This window comes from Adiantum capillus-veneris, chromosome 20 (genome assembly GCF_014529385.1).
Source record: "Adiantum capillus-veneris isolate H3 chromosome 20, ASM1452938v2, whole genome shotgun sequence".
NCBI classification, from domain to species: domain Eukaryota; kingdom Viridiplantae; phylum Streptophyta; class Polypodiopsida; order Polypodiales; family Pteridaceae; genus Adiantum; species Adiantum capillus-veneris.
The window spans coordinates 77,780,241-77,796,634 of NC_140950.1; the positions used below are offsets into that span (position 1 = coordinate 77,780,241).

At 44.8% G+C, this 16,394-nt stretch overlaps 1 protein-coding gene across 5 annotated transcripts in view; it reads left to right on the top strand.

The window, feature by feature from the left end:
* LOC147432788 (binding protein) overlaps nt 1-7,910 on the top strand; it is a 252,004-nt gene extending 244,094 nt beyond the window's left edge. For all 5 annotated transcript variants that reach the window (XM_086492599.1, XM_086492600.1, XM_086492601.1 and 2 more), the window contains 5 exons: nt 5,053-5,259; nt 5,337-5,462; nt 5,666-6,055; nt 6,150-6,378; nt 6,477-7,910. In XM_086492599.1, the coding sequence (XP_086348725.1) occupies nt 5,053-5,259; nt 5,337-5,462; nt 5,666-6,055; nt 6,150-6,378; nt 6,477-7,183 (1,659 nt within the window). In that variant the 3' untranslated portion in view covers nt 7,184-7,910. The remainder of the gene's footprint in view (nt 1-5,052; nt 5,260-5,336; nt 5,463-5,665; nt 6,056-6,149; nt 6,379-6,476) is intronic.
* The last annotated feature ends 8,484 nt before the right edge of the window (nt 7,911-16,394 follow it).

The following is a 16,394-nucleotide window of genomic DNA, read 5'->3' on the forward strand; positions in this document are numbered from 1 at the left end:
CTCAAAAGTGAAACCATCTGCATCCACCACATCCTCAACCACTCGAATGCCACGGCAGGAGAGGAATTACGCCTGGCGAGGCGAGCAGTCAACCAAAGTAAGAGAAAAAGCCCGACTCCAATGAAGACTCTCCGCACGAAGCGAGTTTCCTTCCCTCCGAGCATTCCAGGAAAGATAAATCGTAACCTGTTTCCATGCAGAAAGCAAGGTGGAAGAAAGAGGGCATCCAGGAATACGAGCATCCATCTTACCAAATACTGCCTCCCACATGGATGATTGCCAGTGACCAAATGAAGATGTAACCACATGCTGAGTCAAGTGTGCAAACATAAGAGTCCAAGGCTGAGATTGTTGCACAAGTGTAGGCAAAAGCATAGCCTTCCTAGCAATGACATGCCTACGGAGGTCCAATATATTCAAACCACCAAAGCGCTTTGGTGTACATAGTTTTGCCATCGATATCTAGCGCAACCCTTTTTTGTGAGCACGCATTCGCCACAAATGAGACAAAATGGCCGACATGAGAGAGTCAAGACAATGATGGGGCCAATGCAACAATGGCAAAAAGAATTGAACATATGCCACAAGGATACTCTGAACAATTCGTAGGCGAACATGTAGCGGTCAGGTAGAAAGCTTCCAGTAATGCAGTTTAACATTCAGGCGATTCATAACCCAATCCACTTTCTGCGTGTGAGTAACATTCCATCCAATTGGATAACCCAAATGCCTAGTGATTACATTTGGAAGAACAATCTCTCCTGGCCAATCACAAGAACGAAGCGGCAGAAGCTTTGATTTACGGAAATTGACTTTTAGACCAGCCGCAAGCACAAACAATTCTAAAGCGTTCATTATCTCTTGAACATCATTTTGCTAATTGCGGGGCATAAATAGCGAGTCGTCTGCATAAGCCTGCCCAATAAAAGTATGACCCGAAGGTAGCTGCAAATCATGAAGACGCTGCGCAAAGGTCAAGTGATCAAGATACATCAACAAAGGATGAGAAGCAATTTCATACAGCAAAGCACTAATAGGGCAACCTTGCCTAACCGAACAACCGAGCGGCCACGATTCTGTCAATTCCCCGTCCAGGATGCCCGAAGACGTACTACAATCATACAAGAAATAAACCACATTTGCCAACTTAGGACCAAATCCTAGACATCTCATTGTGGCAGCAATGAAGTCCCAATGCACAGTGTCAAAGGCCTTTTCAATATCAACTTGCATGACGAGCACATCTTGTTGCGTATACTTAGCATATTCCATGCCAATCATAAGATTGGCCAAATTGTCCATGATTTGACGACGAGGAATGAAACCATACTGAGCCTGATGAAGCCTTGTAAACAAATGGTCCTTGATGCGATGGACCAACATTTTAGCCAAAATCTTGTATATCACCGGCATCAAAGTTATAGGCCGCCAATGAGAGAATTGCTCGCAAAGCGCTTGCTTGGGCAACAACTTAAGTAAGCCCTCTTTCCATGAAATTGGCAGATCCTGTTTTTCCCATGCCACATTTATCATGAAGATCATGGTTGTTTAAGGTCATCTCAAAACGAGAGGAAAAATTCCATAGTAAGTCCGTCCCAACCAGGAGATCTCCACCGGCCCAATGCAAGCAAGGCACCATGCAATTCGGCGACAGAGAAAGGATCTTCAAGGCATTGTGCCCCCTGCGAAGACAGGATCGGACGAACATAAGAAAGCAACAATTCACGCGCTCGACAAGCTGCCGAAGAAGGCTGAGATGGGGCAGCAAACACCGTACGGTAATGTGAAACCATAACCTCAGCCAATTCTCGCTTCGAAGAAGTCCAAGCACCCGAGGGAAGCATAACACGTTTAATCGACTGCGAGACTCTCAAATGATGCAACCGCTTAAAAAATTTCTTCGAAGCACAACCTTTATCCATAAAGGCCTGTTGTCAGGCACGCATCTGCCACTTAGCAAGCTTCCTCTTATCATTTTGTTGAATACACACTTGAGCTTCACATAACTCTGTCATCTCAGAGCCAGACAATGGGCGAAAATCAGCCAGCTGATGTAATCGTTGACTAACCTGTTTCGCATCACCGACAGTCTCCCGAATACGCTGCATATGTTGCCTACCATAGTCAGAAATCACAGTTTCTACTCTCATGACAAAACGATACCAAGCAGCATCCAAATCAATATGCATTTGAGCCAACAGCAGGGGAATAATATCGGCAACCATGTGACGAAAAGCTTCATGAGTAAGATGGGCATTATTAACATGCAACAAACGTTTCTTGTGAAGAGGCCGATCACAAAGAGACTGTCCAAAAGACAACGACAGCAAAAGAGGATAATGATCCGATAACTACGAAGCATAATCTATTCTCATGTCACATACAAATTCTTCATATTGTTGCCCATTAAGCAAATACCAACGATCTAATCGTGCTTTGTAAGAGGAATGAGCAGCATGCTGAAAGGTAAAACCAGAGGCATCAGGATGCAAAGAACGCCATATATCAATCATTTGAGCAGAGGCAACTAGAAGATCCCAGTTATGCTTCTCCGTAAGCAACATATGCGAATGTCCTGTGGTGTTGTCAAGTAAATCAGGAGTATTATTGAAATCTCCACACAAAAATGCATTCGATGTCCATGGGTGAGACAAGATTTCTCGCCACAAAGCAGTTGTTTGCCCAGAGGCCGTATATGCATATGTACCTCCAAATTCATGAACTGGACCATTCAACAAACATTGTACAACCATCCACTGACCAAGCGGATCGTTGTATAACATAACAGGCTAAAGCTCATGTCGAATCATCATCAATATACCAAAGAAATCTTGCAAGCCAGCATACGCAATCTAATATCCGGCAAAATAGGAACATTGACCAGCAAACTCGTGTTGATTGTGCTCTTGCAATACAACTATGTCTGCCCTACATGTATGTACATAGTGCCAGGTCAGCCGCCATTTGTCCAGGTTGCAAAACCCACGCACATTGTATGAGATGCATTTAATATGACTTTGCATTGGAAACATATGTACATAAAGCAACAAGTTTCAAAATCAAGTGGAGGTGCCCATAGACACGTCTCCATCCACTGCATCCGTGCGAGGACCCATCCCCTGAGTCATGGCAGGAAACGTGTCCACAGTGTTCACATGCGATGTGGAAGCCTCACCAAGCAGTACATCTTTGTAAGAGTGCATCGCTTTATCCCATGCATCAATCAGCGTGCGATTGTCATTGCATGGAAGTTGCTTAAACGATGCATTCTTGTTAGCATTAATAGAAGGAACGTAATTACGAGCAGAAAGTGGCGTGCGAATCTTCAGTGCTTTTTTTGGCACCACCCATGTATTGACATCAGCAGGGCCAACTTTTTTGCCTTTAACAGCAGTCCCAGTCCCAAGATCAGTAACTCGTTGTACCTTGCCTTTCCCTTTGTCCACAGTCGAAGCCACTTTAGCAGTAGAAACTCCACTTGGTTTGGCATCACTTGTGGGTTTTCCAGTAGGGAGAGAGGTGGACAAAGGAACAGCAGAGGGAGGGGGTTGCAAGACTGGCTCTGGACATTTGGATTGCATATGACCAAATTTGCCGCATCAAAAACAAGAATTCGCAAATTTTCCCCATTTAAGTTTAAAAGGGCGCTTGCCCACCCATGGATAACCTGAGTCAACCATAATACCATCAGGGGTAATCTTATCCGTGTCCCAAAGAATACAAAACCTGTTGGTATTCGCATCCAATTTTGAAGGACAGATAACCTTCCCAAGCTGCGCAGCCAACAACGGCAGGAAATGTCTCCACGTGCGAGGGAAATCAACAATTTCCACCCACACCAGGCATTTGTGACGAATAAGACTCTGGTAGTCTTTAGTGAGTGCCCACGGGAGAACATGTGTCATCTGTGTATTAAAGAAGAGGGTAGACATCTCAAGCAAAAGATTTCGAGCTTCTATATCTGCGAGCAAAACTTCATAAAATCCACGCGCCCCAAAGTAGACACCACAGACAGCTTGACGCTTAAGGAGAAAATCGACCCATTGGCCGACATCTTGCGCAGTAGGCATTTTCCCCAGGAAAAACAGAATAACTGCATTCATTGCGTACTGCGCAACTGGGTCCATAAGATCCTACACCGGAATGCGCACCTCAAGAGCAGGCGTCTGACCATTCCATGCCTATCGAGCCTCCTCAAAGTCCTCATACAAGCATGCCTTTATCTCAGAAGCTGCCTCCGACGTGGAATCCATCGCTTTCTGATGCTTAAAGACGCACAGTGAGTCAAACATAAATTAAAAGAAAACCCCTTCTGCAAACAAAACCTACTGGCGAGAAACTTTTGGAGTCTACTGTTGAGAAAACCTTGCAAATAAGATACGAACCACAGCTATGTACATGCTTCACCGAAAGCAACAACCAAAACCCACAACAATGTAAATCTCCTAAATTCTGCCAAAAGAAATGGAGCTTGACTGAGACACTACCCTGTATACAAACTGCTTTGTCAGTCCTACATAACAATACCCCAGTTGGCGTGCAAAGCCTTCTGCAACTGTCACCAACAATCTTGTTGTGCAACACTGCACCTGTCAACAGCGACGAACAGGAGGGCGCGCTGCTTACTGCTGCTGCTGGCGCAGGCACAGCAGCGAGCAGGAAAAACTTGCAGACGCGCAGGATTTTCACGCGCAGGATTTTCACTCACACACACACACACACACACCCAAGCATATACACAAACACATATGGTCCGCCACCACACACACACACACACGCTCACACTTGAGCATACAGCAGCACAGAGGTCTTCATGTTGATTTTCTATCCTAGTGGAAGAGCACCCTAGGTTAGTGAGTGTCTTTAGTTCTGAAAATGGGCACAAATTGTTGTAATTACTAGCAAGCTGTGGTACTGGTGTAGTCATTTATACAAGAATTTTGAAAAATCCACGGACGTTAATTGCGTAGAATACTCTATATGGTGGCTTTTGTTGTCAGTCTTGCACTGCTCCTATTCTATTCATGATGCTGTTACCTGAAAAATGACCAGGGTGGAAAGTTTGATCACGCAGACCGACTGTTTCATAGCATTGAAGGTGCTTTTAGTAATTGCTTGGCCAACACAAGCGATGTTAAGGAATTAATTCCTGAATTCTTCTACATGCCGGAGTTTCTTGTCAACTCAAATAAATACTACATGGGCGTAAAGCAAGATGGAGAGCGACTTGATAATGTTGTCTTACCTCAATGGGCAAAGGTAGATGTGTCCAGGATGTTTGCAAGTTAAAGAGGACATTTTAGTTCAGTAACCAATTGCTGTTTGGATTTATACAGGGATCCTCTGAAGAGTTTGTGTTGAGAAATCGAGAAGCGTTAGAGAGCGAATACGTCAGTCAGCATCTTCATCAGTGGATTGACCTCATTTTTGGGTACAAACAGCGTGGCCGACCGGCTGTGGAGGTATTGTTCTAGCCAGAAGTGAAATTTAAAGACTAGAAGCTTCCCATCTTCTGCGAGATGGGGAATTCTCAGCCTAGAGGGTTTGCATACTCTTGTGTTAAGCATGTTTGTTTGAATCTCTGCAAAAAGTTTAGAGGTGTGTAAGCTACTGCGTGTTTTGGTGTTCTACATTTTGTTAAACATAGTCTTTCTCCTGTGAGCAGGCTGCAAATGTTTTTTACCATTTGACCTATGAGGGTGCAGTAGATTTGGAGTCTTTAGAGGACAGGCTCCAACGTGCCGCTGTGGAGGATCAAATTGCAAACTTTGGTCAAACACCTATTCAACTTTTCCGGAAAAAGCATCCTCGACGGGGTCCACCAATGCCAATTGCGAGACCCCTATACTATGCCCCAGCATCTATAACACTGAGTTCCTCCCTGCCTGCAAGCATACTAACACCATTGGCTGCTGAGGAGAAGCCAAAAGCTTTACTTTTTGTAGAGGTCATAGACAACAAAGTTGTATTAGTGACAAATGACTTCAAGATACTGCTAAGAAACTGGATTACAGCTTCTCAGGCAGGGGGCAACTTCACGTTTTCCTCATCTCAGGTCTTTATTGATAGAGATAACTGTCTTTTTATTTAGGTTGTGGATTGGTTGTTTCTGAAAGTAATTTGTTGCAATTCTTGGAAAAAAAAAACAGGATCCTTTCTTTGCCGTTGGTGCTGAGGTTTCGCAACCTTACAGAATGAAAGGACCTTTTGCAGAAAATTTAGAGTTGGGCCCTTGGTGCTTCCAAACCATTCAGATACGAGCATCGAATTATCTTTTGACGTGTGGTTTCTGGGATAACAGTTTCAGAATCATGTCCCTCAGTGATGGCTCTTTGCAAAGCTATAAGCAACATAAGGATGTGGTCAGCTGTGTTGCAGGTTATTGCTCAGATTTCTCTCGACGTCTTTTTGGTTTCTCTTTTTTGTGAATATTATTGTGCTTTGTTAATCAGCATTCTAGTCTGCTGTTGTCGCAGTATCCAGTGATGGGAGTACTTTAGTCACCGGTAGTCATGATACAACGGTGATGGTATGGGAGATTGATGTCTTGTTCCATGCTAGCAAAAAGCAAGGGGTCAAGGACACCACGAGTACCAATGATAGGTCAGCAAAATGGGACAACTTGCTGTATGATAAGCCTCGCCATATCCTCTCTGGACATGATGACATTGTCACATGTGTAGCTGTTAGTGTAGAGCTTGACCTGGTCATCAGTGGATCTAGAGATTCCTCTTGTATTCTTTACACTCTCAGAGAAGGAAGGTATGTCCAGTCTATCCAGCATCCATTCAAAAGCTCTATCTCCAGGCTGGTGCTCTCCAAGCATGGACTGTTGGTGCTCTTCTCAAGGGATGATCTTATTTTTCTCTTGTACTCCATCAATGGCAAGCATTTGGCAAGCGCAGACTCGAACGGTCGCTTAAACTGCATAGAACTTAGCAGTTGTGGTGAGTTTTTGCTATGTGGTGGTGACCAGGGACAGATCGTTGTACGGTCAATTTATACACTTGAAGTTGTGCGAAGATACGATGGAACCAACACACCAATCTTGTCTCTGTCAGTGACATCAGAAGACTGCTTTCTGGCTGGACTGCAAGATGGAGGCCTTCTTATATACTCCATTGAAAGGCCACAACAGAAAAAATCAAATCTTCTTCAAGCTTTAAGAGCACGGAGCGGCTAAAAGGCTAGTTGCAGTCTGCAAGTGAAATCCTCAGTGCTTGCACGCTTCTGACACCTGCGAAGACTGGATGCCCGCTAGTATTTTGACTTTGGAGGGTGACTGATCTGCACCAAAACAGGTACTTTTGTATGTTTCTGCGAGGAAAGCCACTGCGATTCAGCTGCTATGGAGATTGTTAATGTGAGGAGTCTGCTCCTGATCTCACACTCATCAGAATGTTGTGTGACAACGTTGATCGAGGGGCAGAGATGTGAGGCAAAGAGTGTTTGCAGAAGACGAAGGCTGTGGGAGTTATGAACCGTGAGTAAAGACAAACTGTGGTTCATTACTCCCACAGTGTGCAAGCACTTGCAAGAGGAGGTTCTGTTAAGTTGTTCATTTCAGATAGTGAAGGGCAGAAAGATAATGTTGCAGGGGGGTGGAATCCATAAGCATCTCCTGCTCACGGCAGGTGCTACTTTGTGTCAGCTCGTTGGCAGGACATGGACCATGAATATATTCTTCATCTACATCATTCTTTGTTGTACAGATATATATCAACTGCTGACAAACCTCTGGTCTGTACATTGGGACACTTCGTAAATTAAAAATTAATTCTTATATACTCTAAAATGGAAAGCTTGTGCCTCTTCATAACAACACTTCCAACAATCTTGGAAGGATTATCATTGAGCTCGATCCATGTGTGAAATTTTTTGGGTATTCATGGAGTTGCGTACTTACCTTCTTCACGTTTTGTAAGATTATTACACAATCTTTTTGGCATGTTAAAACATGCTCTAGAGGAGAAGAAAATGAAATGAAATGTTATATTAACGTCTTCAAAAGGCCAAAGTGACCTATGAGACCTAAAAGTTACAATGTGGTAAATCTGATACAAAGTCAGAGTAACAAAATAACAACATAACATAACAAAGTCAGAGAGAAGGTGTACAAATTTCTTTTGTGCCTTTGTTTATTTAGTGAAAGGGTCCCTTCATTAAAGGACTACAGTAGCTTCCTTTACATTTTGTTTTCAAATGCCTACGAGAGGCTTCACCTTATTTCTTTTTAGTAAAAACGTTTATAAGAGAAGGCCCTTCCTAAAGAGATGCACAAAGAGAAACGTCCATGAAGACACCCCTTGCTCTTTGGCAATAATTAGACCAATCAAGTAGTGTGACCTTAAAACGTGAGCAAAATGACCTTAGATGCTGGACTATGCAACAATCTCTCTCTCCCCCCCTCTTTCACAGCTCGATTGGCACAAACATCTACACATACTCGATACAGCTTCACATCAGAGACTGATTATGTCTACATAGATGGCATATATAGACGCTTAGCTACTGAGGAGCCGAGACTTCCATTAGAGGAGCTTATCCAGATACTGGCAGAGACCTTACATGATGCAATAACAAAGGCATATCCACACAACCAGCCTGAGCACAGTTGTCGTTCTGGGAGCATGCTCCAGAACAGTTGGTATGATGAGGAGTGTAGAGAGACGAGAGCCACACTTAAGAGAGAGGAGCTTTTGGGAGTCATTTTATGAGCTCTCCCCTCCACCGGCTATCATATCCACAGAGACTTGGGGTGAGTATGCAGCATCTCTTTACTCAGTTCTGGGACAGCTACCTCTACCAAACCCCCCGATACCATGTCGAGAGACATGCATTTTCTTTACCGCTGAGATGGTGAAGAAAGCTATTGACAGGATGAGGACTAGGAGTGCATATGATCATGATGGATTGGTGGCAGAGCACTACATATGCCTGAGATATGCTTGCAGAACTTGTTGCATTGATGTTCAATCGAGCCATGTGAGGGTTTTCTTGATACTCGGAGTATGTCGACTGTTGTGCCTATCTTCAAGGCACGAGATCCAATGATGTGTGGGAACTATCTCGTCATTATGATTGGGCACACACTGGCCAAGTTATATGCATCTATTCTTGAGAAGCAGTTGAGTAGATGGGCAGAGAGAGCAGGCATATGAGCATCAGGACAAGTAGGTTTCAAGAGAAAATTGAGGACGGCAGATCACATGGTAGGAGGATTTACAGTGCTTTTGCGTATTTCCGCAAAGCATTTGACACAGTCCCTAGAGCTTGACTAATGTGCAGGTTACATGAGATGGGTGTACCCACAGAGCTGATTTGGGGGATCATGGCCCTGTACAGGACAGTTGTGGATCAGGTCCGCGCTCTCGAAGGGGTGTCTGAGCTTTTTCAATCCACTATTGGGGTGAAACAGGATTTTCCACTCTCCCCTACTTTATTTAGTATGTATGTGCATGAGGTTTCAGATTACATTGAGAGGGGAGGCGACAGAGGAGCACAGTTAGCTGGGACTTGGATTTCATTGCTATTATATGCAGATGATATTGTGTTGATCTCAAATTCATCAGAGGGAATGCAACGACGTTTGGATACGTTGCACATATTTGCTAGTGATAGCGCTTGTCGGTGAACCTTGGCAAGACCAAGGTTATGGTGTTCAACACCACACCACAGTGGGTCAGGCGATTTGCACCTACTTTTGTGTATGGTCAGGAGACAGTGGAGTATACAGATGCATACACTTCCCTTAGTGTGGTCTTTAGTGGCCTAGTGTTTTCTTTGAGGAGAGCAGCAGAGACTAGCTTTAGGTAGCTTTAGGGAAGATAGAGAGGATGTGTTCACAGGTTCAGTTTCAAGAACCTCGAACGAAACTATGGCTTTTCGACACTTTGGTCACATCAGCAGCTATGCTTTATGGGATGCAGATCTGGGGGCCATCAGTGGACCGCCATAGCCGAAGCTAGCAGTACTGATGGATGGAAGTGCATAGGGAGGCCTCTGGTCTCTATGATTTCTCGGATGATTAGGGCCAAGGCCTCTGTACTGCATGAGATTATCCATGCAGAGCTCGCTGCTCCCCCACTGGTCATCAAGGCACTTACCAGATCCGTTTTTGTCATACACAGTATCCGTGATCTCCCCAGAGACAGATATGCCCATCTAGCTTTGGAGTCTTCTCGATGGCTTGCCTCACAAGGAGACACCTCTTGTTGGTGTGCACAGATGACAGCTTGGTTCAAGCTGCATGGTTTTGACATGGACAAATTACCCCCTTTCCATTATTCGTTGGACGCACCCTCCTTGTCTCTCACACGGACCGAGATCACTCAGCTCATCAAATTCAGTTCGACACTAGGAGGACATGGATACAGCCTATGCGTGTGCTTGGCACGAAGATGGCTTTCTATAGAGAGCATCTCCTTGAGCCTACAAAGGATGGTTTTGTGACCAAATCCGCCTACATGGACACTCATTATCCCATGGATTACGATGTGTTATTGGACAGATGCGCACATCATCACATCAGTTAGAGATTGAGGCTGGCAGATTTAGAGGAGTACCAACAAAGGCTAGGATTTGTTGGTTATGCCATATAGAGCCAGAGACAAAGTTACATCATATGTCACTGCCCAGTCTACTATGAGATACGAGGCCGTTTCCATTGCCTATTAAGAGAGGGTTTTGGACCATTGGCCAAAGTTATGAGATATCAGGATCAAAGATGTCTTGGGCTATTTTTATTGGAGGTACACAGACAAAGGGATAACTTCTTGAGGAGACTAGACAGTAGATGACACTCACAGAGGGAGACCACTAATTTCTTCAGACTACATACGTGACATTCAAATGAGCAGGCATCACAGCAGACTTCAGAGTCCACATGTACCAAGGGTAAACTGACTGACAGGGCCACTGAGTTTGGGAGATCCAGACGCCCACGACTACGAGGGTCATCAAGACATCGGTGGAGGCTGCATCAGAGGGTCCGGACTGTTCTGGCACGACATGGGAGACACCCAATTAGAGTACTCACTGAGGACATTGATGAGCTTCGTTAGCGACTGATGCTGGATATCATAGGATCCTGATTCCAACATCTCAGCCTTTCATTTCATTTCATTTCACTTTAGCGCAGTTCAGTTTCAGTTTTCACTCTTTTACACAGACATTGTATGAGATTCACCATTTGTAAACTCTTCTCATAGGTCACTTTGGCCCTTTGAAGACATTAATATATCATTTCATTTTATTTCATTTCTCTCTTTAAGGTCTCTTGGGATAGTTTCCTGTGACATTAAAATACTCTTCTTCTCAGGTGTGTGTGTGTGTGTGTGTGTGTGTGTGTGTGTGTGCGCGCGCGCGCGCGCGCTAATAAAAAGAGGAGAATGGTATAACCTTTCTATCACCCAAGTGTGGTAGATTGTTTATGCCATTTCCCTCTTGAATAACAGGTCTTGAGATCATTTCTCCTCGTCGGATACATATTTAAGGTCTCTTGGGATAGTTTCCTACAACGTTAAAATACTCTTCTTCTTCTTACTCTTCTTCTCTCTCTCTCTCTCTCTCTCTCTCTCTCTCTCTCTCTCTCTCTCTCTCTCTCAAGACATCCTCGTAGATAAAACCACTCAAATACAGAGCTTGAGATGGCTTAGACTTCGAGGGAGATCATTGTACTAATGTTGCTTACAAAGGAGGACCTAGGCTATCATTACAAGATATCGCGAGAGACGTGATTTCTTCTTTACTAGTAGGAGATAGATACCATATTGTAGAGATCCATGCGATAACCCTTGTATTGTAGCCTCTCTGGTGCCCCTTGTCACACCCATTGCATATATTTGATTTCCTAGATTTTAGCTATCTTTTATTCACTCTTTGTTCAAGGCACTGGTAGCGCACATATGATAGTTGTAACTTTTGGTCTCATTCATAATTTTGACCTTCATATCCCAATGCTATCCTCCATGCAGTAGGGGTTTGGAACGAGTTTTTTGTGTCATTGCTTTAATAACCGTTTTTAGGAAGAAAATCTCACTCCATACGAGCTTTGGAGAAATCTTGAGTCTTTGCGACAGCTAGCATTGCAAGGACATAGATCATGCAGAGATGGCATCTTGGTTTCAGTTACATAGCTTTAGTATGGATCGGCTGCCCCCATTTCAGTACTCTTTGGATGCACCCTCCATCTCCCTCACTAGGGCAAAGATTACCAGGCTCATTAGACAGGACTTGATTCAGTTGGATACAAAGAGGACATGGATACAGCCTACACATGAGTTGGGTACAAAGATGGCTTTCTATAGAGAGCATCTTCTCTAGCTTACGGAGGATGGTTTTGTGATCAGACCACGATGCATGGATACTCATCTATCCCACGGGATACGGTGTGCTATAGGTCAGATGCGCACATCCTCACATCAATTAGAGATCAAGACAAGCAGATTTAGAGGAGTACCCGCTGAGTCTAGGATTTGTCATGTGTGCCAAATAGAGCCAAAGATAGAGCTACATTACATATGTCACTTCCCAGTATACTATGAGATACAAGGCCACTTTCACTCTCTATTCAGAGAGGGTTTTGGACCACTTGCTAGAGTCATGAGATACCAGGATCAGAGATGCCTCGGATTATACTTACTGGAGATTCACACACACACAGAGGATCTCTTGAAGAGGGGCACAATGAGAGAGATCCAGCGATGGCCGCAGATTACAGCTTTCTTTTAGTCACAAATAGAGGAGTTCGAGCAGTCCCCACAGCATAGCAACACCACAGGCATACTTCTTGATTAGGCGATAGAGTTGGAGCGGTCCCGTCGCCCACAGATGAGGGAGCTCTCTCGACATCGACGCAGATTACGATAGAGGATCCATACCATACTGGCGCGACATAGGAGCCGTCCCGACAAAGTGCTTACCTTGGAGGACATTGAACCTCAATGGCCTTTTGGATACTGATGTATATGTATATGATGCCTCTACTGTCAGAGAGCTCCATTGTATTAGCTCACCCTTCGTATTCTCTTTGTATCAGCTTCCACCCCACCCCTACAGCTTTCACCCCACCCCTACCCACTATTTTGTTTTCTTATTTTCTTTTCAATTCTTTGTACTTTTTGTACCCAGACCTAGTATTAGATTCACCACATGTAACCTTTTGGTCTCATAAGCCATTTTGGCCTTTTGAAGACGTTAATATTACATTACATTAGCATTTGACATGGTGCCTAGAGCCAGATTGATGCGCATACTCAAGAGATAGGAGTGGCCATTGAGTTGATTTGGGGATCATGGCTCTATTCAAATCAGTGGTGGGACATGTACGCACTCTAGAGGGGATATCTGATTCAATTCACTCCACTATTGGAGTGAAACAAGGTTGTTCATTGTCTCCTACTCTATTTGGTATGTATACAGATAAGCTTTCTGACTACATTGATAGAGAGGGTGACAGAGGTGCCCAGCTGGCAAGGACATATTACAGAGCTCACATGTTGTTATATGCTCATGATATTGTGATAATCTCTCACTCACCGAAGGGTGTGCAGCGACATTTGGATGTGTTACATTGCTTTGGGGGGGATGTGGACGTGTTTAACACCACACTACACTGGATCACGAGACCAGCACCTACATTCAATTATGGCCAGGAGACTATGGAGTACACAAATGCATACACTTATCTTGGGGTAGTCTTTACTAGGCCAAGGTTTTCTTTGAAGAGAGCAGCAAAGATTGGACTAAAAAGAGCATATGCGGCCTTCGGAGAATTGGAGAGGATGTGTTTGCAGGTTCAGTTTCATGAACCCCGAATAAATCTCTGGCTCTTTGATACCTTGATAGCTTCAGCTATGCTCTATGGGGTTCACGTTTGGGGACCCTCCGTGGGTCAGGATGCGTAGAGAGGTATGGAGAGGCCTTTGGTATCTTATGATCTCTCAGTTGATTAGAGCCAAGGCCTTCGTGCCACCCGAGGTCATTAGAGCAGAGTTAGCAGCCCCCCCATGGAGATAGAGACGCTTACCAGATCAGTCTCCTTTATGCATAGCTTATGTGTAGCAAGGCTACAGTGTCACTTTCACAGGACACACAGTTAGTACAGTTGATCTGGTCTGGTTCACATTGGACGGACTCTCTGGGTTGCACAGTGACACATGGCAGGGATACGCACGGTGGTCTAGTGGACTTCGTGGCCAGGTCACCACCAGTCAGTTTGGGGATAGACTTAGATGGATGACATTTATGATCCGTTGGTGGCTCTTTATGGTTGTACATACGAGTAGGAGTTGTTGGGTCATTTTATCATCAGCTTCATATATGGTCCGGCGTTGTCATTTTGAGTATAGAGTCCATACACACTGCACGTCTTCACCATCCCTGCACATCTGAGCCTCGAGACCCCATTGTACCTGTGAGTCCTGGGTTGGAGCTGAGTGTGTTGCCACGCCAGAGTCTGTATCAGTTCTTTGAGATAGTCGTCATATGTTGTGTTCTGCTGTTGTTGTGTCTCTGTGAGCTCAGTTGTTGTCTATTGTTCCTTTGTTTCCAGTCTATTTTGAGTGAGATTGTCACGCACATTGCACTGAGGAGCACCCATCGTAGAGAGCACGACACACTATCCGCGCTACATGTGCTCTCATTTTGGCGACCACAGTGGAATCTCAATTGAAGTCTCACTTTTTGTTGAGGTACAAATCTTGAAGCTAGTTGGGTTTTATCTAGCTTCGCCTACTTTGCCTTGCATTGTGTAGCCTGCTCGTCTGGTCCTCTCTCGCCCTGGTCCATCTGGTATGGTCCTGTCTCGCCCTAGTCCAACTGGTATGGTCCTCTCTAGCCTGGTGCAATCAGCTCTCGTCCAGGTCTAGTCCTTCCTCGTCCCTGGTCTAGTCCCTCCTCGTCTCTCGTCCAGCCTGGGTCTAGTAGAGTCTAGACCTGTTTTCAGCCAGTTTAAAAGTTTTCTTGCCCAAAGCTTGGTTGGATTGGTGGTTGTTGCATGACACATACAAGGCGGTCATTCGAGCGTCAAAGTGCACTACTGAGTCCTCTGAAGTACTACAACAGAAGACGACCCTTGGTACCTAGTAGAAGTCCATCAACCTCATCACCCTTACCTCCACATACGGCATCACCCATTCCTCCATCCGGTTCCACATCTTCCAGGTCACCTTCACAAGTAAAGCTCTCTCCTATTTTGTTACAGCAGGCTATTGAGAAACAGGCTCCTGAGCAAGAGGCTATAGAGGCATTGGCCAGTGTTTTGGCCAAGGTAAACAGCAAGTTTCCTACCTTCAAGGGACTCTCTTCAGAAGATGCAGACGACCATGCAAGAAGGTTTGTATCTCTCTGTAGGGGTCGTGGTCTTAATATAGAAGATGCTTATTTGGTACTCTTTCCATCTACCTTGGATGTCTTAGCAAACAAATAGTACAGTCAGTTTGCAAAGAACCATTTTGCAACTTGGGCAGATTTAAGACAACAATTTTGTGCAGCATTCAGACCAGGTGACTACCAGGAGAAGGTTTTGGATGAGTTGGCCAACATGGTGCTCCAGCCAGAGGAGACTTTTGTAGAACTTATGACTAAAACCAAGTCTCTGGTTGCCAAGCTTCCCCAGCAACCCAGTGAATTTATTGTTAAGAAGTGGGTGGAGAAGGTTCTTCCCAAAGCTTCTCAGCAAAAACTCCAAAAGAGTCTCCAACCCGACGCCACTCTGGAGGAGTTTGTTGCAGCTGCTACTAGGATAGAGGGGGCTAGGAAGCTGTTCACCAACTCCCCTCACATAGAGACTCCCTCTGTGTTTTCAGAAAGTCCTGCTGATCCATTGACTTCTTTGCGTAGAGAACTTGAAGCCCTAAAACTACAACGCGCTCTTCAAGAAGAGAAATCAATATCTCTTAGACAGGAGAAACCACCACATCTTGAGGCTTTGGATCAAATTAAGAGAGAGCTAGAAGAGCTTTGGCCTCAGCAGGAGACTAAAGCTATGGTATGGTGCAGCTCGTGTCGCTCTCCAGGACATCCTCCACATGACCGTCCCTTCGGGCTTATTGTCACTTCTGCGAAAAGTCTGGGCATGAAGACAAGGATTGCTACTATACCAAGGGATTACGGAAAATACAACAAAGTCTAGGTCCTTCTCTCCAACAAGGGCTAGCACCTGCATCCAACATGGTTTCACCCTATAGCCATCAGAATCCCATGCCACCTTTGCTGACAACACCTCCTATGCAAGGTATGCACAACTTTGCATCCCCCAGCTTTTATCATGCTAGTACTCCTTCAATTCCCCAAAGCTTCTACCACGTCAGCATCCGGTCCCATGCAGCAAGGGCCGAGACCACCTCGCCCCTCCAATAGGCCAATTTTGTGCTACAGGTGCAGGGAGTATG